Here is a 9,618-nt window from a genome sequence, read left to right on the forward strand (position 1 = left end):
AAACAAGGGAGTGAAGGAAGCATCAATTATATGGATATCCCTGGGTAGGTAGAAGACTGTCTGATCCTCTCTTATCTCCGTTGTGCACCTATAAACTTGCAATTCATTATTAGTGTGAAATCAAACAAACTTTAGTTTTAGGAGCTCTACATAGTCCACACACCTAATTACAATTTCTGTGTCCTTGCTTATGGGGGACCAGCAAAGAATTTCCTTAATGAATGATCTGTGGGGCAAGTTCTTCACAGTTTCCTGAAGCCTTTACCTTCTCTTTTGCATAAGGAATTGGAGGGGTGGTCCTGAGATTTTATTTTCTTTTTACAGGATAAACAAGATACGGAATATCCATACAGTGGAATATTATTCTACTATAAAAAGAAATTACTACATGGATGAGCCTTGAAAACATTATGCTAAGTAGAAGCCAGTCACAAAAGACCACATATTGAATGCCTCCATTCATATGAAATCCCAGAAAAGGCTATAGAGATAGAACATAAATAAGTGGTTGCTGAAGGCTAGGACAGAGGAAGAAGGTGAGTGATTGCTAATGGGTACAGGGTTTCTTCTAGGGGTGATGATAATGTGACGGTTGCATAACTCTGAATATATTAAAAACCATTGGATTATACTACTTGAAGTAGGTAAATAGTATGGTACATGAATTATATTTCAATAAAGCTGTTATTCACTAATCAGTACCAGGTCAAGAACACATGCCAGCACTTATTTTTTTCTTATATCTTTCTTGTTGAAGCCAATGCCATAAACTAAGTGAAATCTTAATTTCATGTAGTTACCCATGTGAGCTTTCCACACACCTACGTGATTGCGAAAATAAATCAGCAAAACACTAGCAAAATGCAAGCTTCATCTTTCAAGGTTACAAAAATTTAGAAACCTCAGGAATCTCATCCTTTGGTTTTGGACAACAATTTATATGGAAAGGTGGGCACTAGTGATTCTTTTGGCTCAAGGGTGAAAAAAATGTATTTACAGCTAATCTATTTTCATTTCAAGAAGTGAAAAGCACTAATTTGGGGGCCCTGTATACGTCTAAAATTTCATCAGAGAGTAGCCAATAAAGAAGTAGATAGGCATTGCTTACGTGGAATAGTGACTTTTGCTAATCACTTATATAACTGCGTTTTTATGATATGAGCACATTAGAGCTCTGAAAAATGGACTCAACGCTCTTTGGTGCCAAGGACGTGCGATTCCGCAGTTCCACAGTGCCCTCTTTATATTTTGAGAAAACACAGAACCACTAAGGGACAGGATGTAGGTCTGAAGTCCTGGGGGATCGTAATAGAACTTGTGATCTGACAGTGGGGGGAAAAATCCACAGGTCAGGTTCAGCTGTTTCTCTCCTAAATCACAGCAGGCGACGACTAAACGGCGTCTTTGACCTTGTTCAAAGCTTGACCACCGCCCCGCCTGCCCGCGCACGTGGCGGGGTGGGGACAGAGAGCCGCGTGGGACTAACGTGAGACGTTTTCTGCTGCACGCCGTTTAAATTCCAGCTATTGGAAATGAATACTCAGTTTGCCGCCGCAAGATGCCGCGCGGCAGATCCCCAGAAAGATGACCAAGGACAATGAAGTGAAAGAATCATCTCTCAACCGTCCAACACACAGCTTCCTTTTCCTTCTTCGCTCCGCCCGCACTCTCCCCCGCCCTCAGACCACTTCCCCAGTTGTGTCCCGCGCCCAGACGGAGTCTGAAGCGCTGATGAGACCAGGGGTAGAGCGACTCCATCCGGGTGTTTTGTCGGGTAGGGCATAAGGGCGTGATTTCATGACGTCAGTGGGGGAAGGAACGAGAGCCGACTCTGGAGACTGGGACTTCCTGAAGGAGGGGGCGGAGGGAGTGCCAGGGAGCCCCTTTCCACGCCCCATGGAAACTCCATACTGGAGGAGAGGGGAGTCTCAACTCTCAAACTTGTCCTTGAGGAAGAATATCAAATGGGAAGTTTCACTTCAAAGACTCATATTTTTCTAGCTTATTAATATCCTCTCCTCTTGATAATCTTTCCTCTTCCTTGATAATCTTGAAAACCTTCTCGCTTCCCATCCTGTCTCCCCCTTTGCTCCTGCGCAGATGGTGCAGGCCCGCGGGGTGCGCAGCCGCAGAGCGCTCGGGGCGGTGCCGGTGAGGGGCGGGTGACGCAGCGGCCGTCGCTGCCATTTTAAGTTGTTTGTTCTTGCTTCTTTTCTCAAACGCGACTCTGCCCCGGACCCGGGAGGCGCCCGAGGCCGCCGCCGCTTCCGCAGCCACCGGTGGGGGGGGAACGAGGCTGTGCCACCGCGGACGCTCACCATCCGCTCCGGCTTTTCCCCCCTCCGGGTCTCTTCGACCTTCATTCCTGAGAACGGAACCCGACTGTGGGGGGAAGAAAGACTCAAGAGCAGATGCTTGAACTGAAATAACTTTATTTTGGGGGGTTTACTTCTCTGACAGACCCCTTAGCGCAGGACTCCCTTTCCCTCCTTCCCCTCCCCCTCCGCCGCCAGTACCAATCCAACTCCCTCTCTTTCTCCTCGTTTTTCTTCCTTTTCTTTTTCTCTCTCGGTCGCCGCTGCCCCCGCGTCTTTCCCCTACGTCGCCGTCCAGGGCGCCGAGCCAGACTATGGGTCCCAGGTGGGGGCTGAGCGGCGGCAGTAGCGCGGGCGGCCCGGTCACAGTGCGCACTGCAGCGGGGATGGAGGGGCTCAGTTGGCTGGTGGTTTTCTCTTGACATGGCTCCTGCCCGTGCTGCGAGCAGCGCCCCCGCCGCCGCCTCCTGTTCCGCCGCCGCCACCGCTCCGCCCGCAGGCTGCGGCTAGAGGGCCCAAACCCCCGCCTGAGAGTCGGTCCGTGAGTCCCGGTCTCTGCGGGGACAGGGAGGGGATTTCCCTGTCACCCACCCCGCCCCAGCTGCCTTGATTCCAACCCCTGCCCCCTTGGGAAACAAACTAACGACCCCACCCTAAACAATCCAAAGTCTGGAAACATGGTCTGTTCAACTTGAGAGCTAGCTAATCCGGAATCCGGGAACTTAATTTTTTTGGGGGGTGGGTGGGTGGGCTTACTTTAAAAAGTAATATTAACACAACTATTTTCTTTTTTCCCCACTGATCCTTCCCATTTACCCACTCTCACCTACTCTACCCGGGCGGGAATTGTTTCCACGATGAAATGAGTGAAAACCTGAGTGATCCTGTGTCTCCCGTGGTGCGAGTGAGTCGCTGCCGCTGAAGGCAAGGGGTGGGGGTGGTACCTGGGGGGTGAAAGGCAGGTGGTCCCCGGGCGCTGCCTGGGATTTGGGAGAAGAACCCACCACCTTTGCCTCAGCAATGCTCACAAGAAGATAAATCACACTCCCTACCATCTTGAACGGGGGCAAATCCACAGGGAAGTCTCCTTGGGGAATGTAGGAATAGTTGCAGGGCTGGGAGTGTTGGGAACCCGGGCATTAATCAGATCTAACCACAGAGCCGGAATAATTATTAATACCGTATTATATATCCTCTTTTCCTCTGCCATCATGATTCTCCTTGGCAGCAGCATTAGCAGACGCCTGAGGGTGAAAATGTGGGTGATGGGGAAGTTGGTAATGACTCCGCTGTTTTTTCTCATGGCTCCTTTGGGCAACAGCTGCCCGCCCCCAGTATACACTGTAGTTGATTGCAGGGAAACCCTGTACCTCTCCCCTTCCTTGTCTATCGATTTTGCACTTTTCTCTTTGCTCGCCACCAAGTGTAATCAATAACAAGCACCGACAATACATAGCAATAGTGAAATCTGAAATAACTAAGAATTAATTAGGTACTACGGCCATGGATCTGGCTGGGTAAAATCCAATTTGATATTTCAGTTTCATTCACCTACCCTGTTTTAGTATTTCCTTTTTTTTTTTTTTTAATTTTTTGTATTTGGAAAACAAGGATCACACTTTCCCCTTCCCTGTTCCTTTTCTAAAAAGGGGGAAAAATCTGGATGGATTTTAAGGATTGGATTGGTGTCCACTGTGTTTTGTTGCACACCTAAATCCTGATTATAGGCTTTTCATTTCCCCCCAAAGCCTTTATTTTGGCAGTTAAGCCAAATGTGTTTTCCAGAAAGTTAGTTCAAGTATTTTCTCCTTTCTTTCCTTCCTTCCTTTCCTTTTTCCCATTTAACCCCAAACATTATTGTCCAAACATGACAGGACAACAGCTTTTGTTTCTTGACCCTGTAATATGACAGTCTGCTAATAGTGCCAGTGGGTGCAGTTTTGGGTTACAGTTGTGATTTTAGCTATTCAATCATATTAGCAGGAAAAAAAAATGACTTGTTTCTGTTGTACTTGAGTCTTAAGAAAAAGTGCCCATAGTTTAGTGACAATTTCCAAAGGCTTTAGTACCACCTGTATTTCAAAATGGGGGACCCAAACTCCCGGAAGAAACAAGCTCTGAACAGACTACGTGCTCAGCTTAGAAAGAAAAAAGAATCTCTAGCTGACCAGTTTGACTTCAAGATGTATATTGCCTTTGTATTCAAGGAGAAGGTAATTTAAAGTTCTTAATGTGAATTAGCATAAGTGATTTTTGTAAGTGTATATTAAGTTGTTTGTTACTCTTAAATAATTATGAATATTAGGTTAAAGAGTGGTTGGGGAAAAAAGTCTGCTTTATACGCTTTGTTTTTCACCCTTTGGGTGATTCTATGAATTGAGCACTTGCAGTGTAATTATGAGTGGAAGGCCCTTGAGTATTTTTTTGGTTTGGAAATACTGTCAAAAGCTTAGTAGAGCCCACATTTAGTTGACATGGGGTGAGCAACATTGTGGAACTTTTTATGGAATTACATAGGAAACTTTCTAACTGAATGCAGAGATTATCTAATATAAACATAAATAGGATGTTTGAAAGTGTTAGATTGGAATGCAAGTGTTTATATGCTAAAGTCAGCCTGTTTTCTTCAACTGCATGATGTAGGTACCTTTTCTCATGGTACATTTCATGAAATAGAATATACTTTTAATTTATAGGAGCAGTTAAATACTGAAATGGTTAATTTGTGTTTGGAAGTGCAATGTTTAAAAATTGAAAATGACCTAAAGGATATTTTTTCTTAATCGGAATTAGTTCTGCAGTTAAATAGCAGTAATTTTTGAGTAATCAAGGACATGATAAAAGCAGTATTTATTTGCAACTTAATATGGACAGTTTCTTAAATTATCAGCAAGGCTATGTGACATTAGGTTATGAATATAAGGAAGTACTACTTTTTGCACTTAGAATGTGGGTTAATTTCAGATCAGAAATACAATCTTAGTGTGGTATCAGTATTTGCAAGTTCTCCAGGTTGTTACCCCACTCTTAATGGTTATTTCTATTTAAGAACACTTTAGCTACATTGTAAAATAGTGTCAAAGTAATTTGTTTTGAAATGATTGTCCCAAGATTGGGTAGTATCAAGGATTTATGTTCCCATTTTCTTTTTCTTTTTTTTTTTGACAAGCTATCTCAAAATTGATAAGATTAGATTTAGTTGAAGGTATTATAATGTGGGCTTTCTAAATAAATCCAAGATTGAAGTGGTGAGACTAGACCTTTGTATTTAATCTATGAATCACTCCAAATTGTACCATCTAGTTCTTTAAAACCTGTGAAAATCTGATTTTATTCTTTGAATGGACAGTGTTTGTGCAATTGTCCTGAATAGTTCATGATCTGTACTTCATAATACAGGATTTTTAAAGCTAGGTTCATGATGAGTACTTGGTCTTAACTAATTTTGAAATAATTTGGTGTACCTTTTAAAAAAATCCTTTCAAATGTTAACATTTGTGGTTATATAATATCCAGAAAGAGTGATGGAAATTGACTCATTTAAGAAATAGTTAATTTTTCTGAATAGTTCTGTTGTTTTTAAAGTGGTCAGATTGTTAATTAGCTGTATGTAGAACCGGTTAAATGAAGTTATATCAAGACTACATCAGTGCTTTTTTTTTTCCCTTAAACTTTAGAGATATCTGCTGTTTGTTTCTTACAGTATTTAAGAAATACTATTATCTAAAATAAGTACTTTTAGGGGTGAGAACAGAAGGATCCACCTATTTGAAAATCTATGTTTTCAGTATAAAAATTACTTCAGTTAAGAATTTTGCAGAATTAGAATATAGGTACTTGACATTGTAATGTGAACTGGGTGTTAAAAGACAGTGTGCTCCCAGTGAATTAATACACCATTTTGTTTTCTTTTAGAAGAAAAAGTCAGCACTTTTTGAAGTGTCTGAGGTTATACCAGTCATGACAAATAATTATGAAGACAATATCCTGAAAGGTGTGCGAGATTCCAGCTATTCCTTGGAAAGTTCCATAGAGCTTTTACAGAAGGATGTGGTACAGCTCCATGCTCCTCGATACCAGTCTATGAGAAGGGTAAGTTTGTTTTTTAAGTCTGAACTTGGTAGGTAGGTTTTTGTGGGTTAAGTTTGCATTCCCCCTCATGGTAGTTTATGGTAATGAATATCTGGAAATAAATTTGTCTTTGTGCCATGTTAATAACTGGGATCACGCTTCAGAAACTTTAAACATGTATTATTAATAGGATTAGAAAAATGTAGTTTTGCCCCCATTCATTATAAATAAAGTATATAGAGGGATTTCATCAATGTTACTTGAGATATCCAACTATTTTTAATAACTTAAAAGTGCTGTGCATAAAATGTTTTAAATTCCTAAAGTAGGTTTGTTTTTCAAAAATTGGCTTCAAATAAAACAAGGATAGTTTTGCTTATGTGTGATTATGCTTATGATGGTGTACATTATTATTGTGAATGCTTTATATTACTGTTCATTGAATTTTCCTTTTGGGGGGAGAACTAAAATCATGCCTTTCTATAAATGAGAAACTTTAAGAAAGTATTGCTGCCACCCTTCTAAACTGCAACACATTCAAAGTTAATCTGGGCATACTTGAACAAGACACTCCCCCTCCAATTATTTGAGGGTGAGGAGAGGCTGGAGATAACCATGTACTGGTCTGGAAGAGGTTTATTGGCCTTGGAAAATTGATACGCTGGCCATGATAATGAAGAAGAGGTCAAGAATGGAGAAAAGTAGTTTTCTATCAACACATAAAAATAGCATTTCATCTGTGATAAGATACTGATTTATATTAGAAGTTCCAAGACACCTTCGTTAAATAGGTTCTGATTTTGAAGGGTGGAAATAAAGATGCAGGGTCTAACAGCAGCAACAATCAGAGTTTTAGTCGGAGTTTTCACCATGCATCAATGAATCTGAGTCTTGGTGTAAGAAACATTGCACTGAGTGACTATATGTGACTCTGTAAGATAAAAATTAAAATTAGCTCATGAGCTGTTCAGATTTTAGGCATTCCTATTACTGTTAGCTCTTAAGATATAAAATATTATGGTGGTCCTTTTGTACTTGTAAAATGTTTTTATAGTCAAATCCTGTAATTTGTGACATTGCTCGTTATAGCTTTTTTACTTTTTTTTTAATTTACTTGCTTTCCAAATACAACGGTGGTGTTTTGTTAAAAAGTTTTTTTTTTTTTTTTTTGTCGTCATTTTATAGGATGTAATTGGCTGTACTCAGGAGATGGATTTCATTCTTTGGCCTCGGAATGATATTGAAAAAATTGTCTGTCTCCTGTTTTCTAGGTGGAAGGAATCTGATGAGCCCTTTAGGCCTGTTCAGGTATTTTAAAATAAGTGTGATGAGTACTTCAGTAAGTAAAAACTCCTGGAAATAGGGCCTAACTTGAGAAATTCTTTGGGAATATTCTTTCTAATAGTTTTATTTCATAAGTACCACTTTTGAGTATTGTGATACAAGAGAATAAAGCATTTGGATTATGGAATCACTTGACATGAGGTGGTTTTAACTGCCCAGTGTGTCTTTGAAATTACGACTAGAGAAAATCTTTAAAAGCAGACATATTTTTTTGAGACAGGGTCTCACTCTGTTGCTTGGCTAGAGTGCAGTGGCGTCATCATAGCTCACTGCAGCCTCAAACTCCTGGGCTAAAGCAATCTTCCTGCCTCAGATTCGTGAGTAGTAGCTGGGACTACAGGCACATGCCACCACGCCCGGCTAATTTTTTTGTAGAGAGGGGGGTCTCGCTGTTGCTCAGGCTGGTCTCAACCTCCTGGACTCAGGCAGTCTTCCTGCCTTGGCTTCCCAGAGTGCTACCATTGCAGGCGTGAGCCACAGTGCTGGCCGACTTTCCTTTTTTGTCGTATGTATTTCCTTTTTTATTTATTGTATATATCCTTAATTTTCTTACAGTGAGCATACTTTTATTTTACAATTAGAAAAAAATGACATTTAAGGATTTATTTTAAGTATACTAAACCAAATATTAGAAGGCTTATTTTAAGCTAGCTGTGTAGGAATATGAGAAGTATTTGTCATTTAAAAAATTTAGCATCTGTCCATTACTATGAAATATCTTTGTGGCACTTTGTATGTGATGGACTGTATAAGTTGGTATACTCCCCTGCCCCCATGGTAATGCTGCTATACATCACTTCAAAGAAATTGTCATTCCTTGTCTGCGGCCGCCCCGCCCTGACCACGCCGATCCCGTGCGCCCTCGAAATTGTCATTCCTTTTTCTAAGATCTATTTGACAGTAATAAGTTCTAAAGATAATTCATAAGCTAAATGCAGGTAAAAGTATCATATACAGACATCCCTGATTTACAGTGGTTCAACTTAAGATTTTTTGGCCTTACCATGATGTGAAAATGATAAGCATTCAATATTCTCGGTTTATGATGGGACTATATCCAGATGAACCCACTGTAATTGAAAATATCTTGAAGTTGAAAGTGCCTTTCAATTTATGGTGGGTTTATCTGGATGTAACCACCAATATATCAATCGAATATAAAAGGAATGAAAACAGGAATAAAAAAGATGTGTTTAAAGTTCTCAGAGGAGGGCTTATACCTTAACTCTTACTGCTCTCCAGAAACATTGTTAGGATTTTTTTGGTGGTTTTTTAGTTCAGGATTTCTCATTAGAAAAATGTAGGTCTGCTTATCATGGTATGTTTTCAGATTTCTAATAGCCTTTCTTTCTCTCTGGGACCTTATTTGGAATAATTGAGTTAAAATCGTTTTGTCTCAAGTACTATTCTTTGAAATCATGGCTAATGTTTATTGAGAGTTGACTGTGCTAGGCTTTCTCTGAAGTACTTTATATACATTTAATATTAGTCCTTAAAATAACTAGGTAGATATGAGCCTCCTTTTGCAGAGAAAGAAACTGAGGCAGTTAGAAATTAGGTAAATAACAGGCCCAAGGTCATGCAGTTAAGTTAATGGGCAAGAAAAAAAGTTTACGCTCTTAACTCCCTACCCTCTACTATGAAAAGTTCCCTGTGTTAATTATAAAACCTTAAATTTTGGATGGAATATAAGCAGTAGGATATAAGTAATAACTTGTAGTTTCAGAATTTAATTGCAGTAAATAAGTTAATATTTATTTCCCTGCAGTAATCTCAATTATGTGAATATCCTGAAGGAGAGGCTTTAAATGTAAATGACTTAGTTTTTTCTTTCTCAAGGTAAATGAAAAAAGGAGTGGTATATTTTAACTTGCAGACTTCTTTTTTT

The 9,618-nt window shown here is 40.2% G+C and overlaps 1 protein-coding gene across 2 annotated transcripts in view; it reads left to right on the top strand.

The window, feature by feature from the left end:
- Positions 1–2,144: 2,144 nt before the first annotated feature.
- Positions 2,145–9,618, top strand: part of LOC105805728 (chromosome unknown open reading frame, human C6orf62) — a 14,830-nt gene continuing 7,356 nt past the window's right edge. The window contains exons 1-4 of one of the 2 annotated variants that reach the window (XM_012638668.1): positions 2,145–3,219; positions 4,523–4,528; positions 6,231–6,407; positions 7,572–7,694. In XM_012638668.1, the coding sequence (XP_012494122.1) occupies positions 3,178–3,219; positions 4,523–4,528; positions 6,231–6,407; positions 7,572–7,694 (348 nt within the window). In that variant the 5' untranslated portion in view covers positions 2,145–3,177. Of the gene's footprint in view, positions 4,529–6,230; positions 6,408–7,571; positions 7,695–9,618 lie in introns of both variants that reach the window. The other variant, XM_012638667.1, reaches the window with a different exon arrangement.

This window comes from Propithecus coquereli, unplaced genomic scaffold (genome assembly GCF_000956105.1).
Source record: "Propithecus coquereli isolate 6110/MARCELLA unplaced genomic scaffold, Pcoq_1.0 Scaffold131, whole genome shotgun sequence".
Lineage (NCBI taxonomy): Eukaryota > Metazoa > Chordata > Mammalia > Primates > Indriidae > Propithecus > Propithecus coquereli.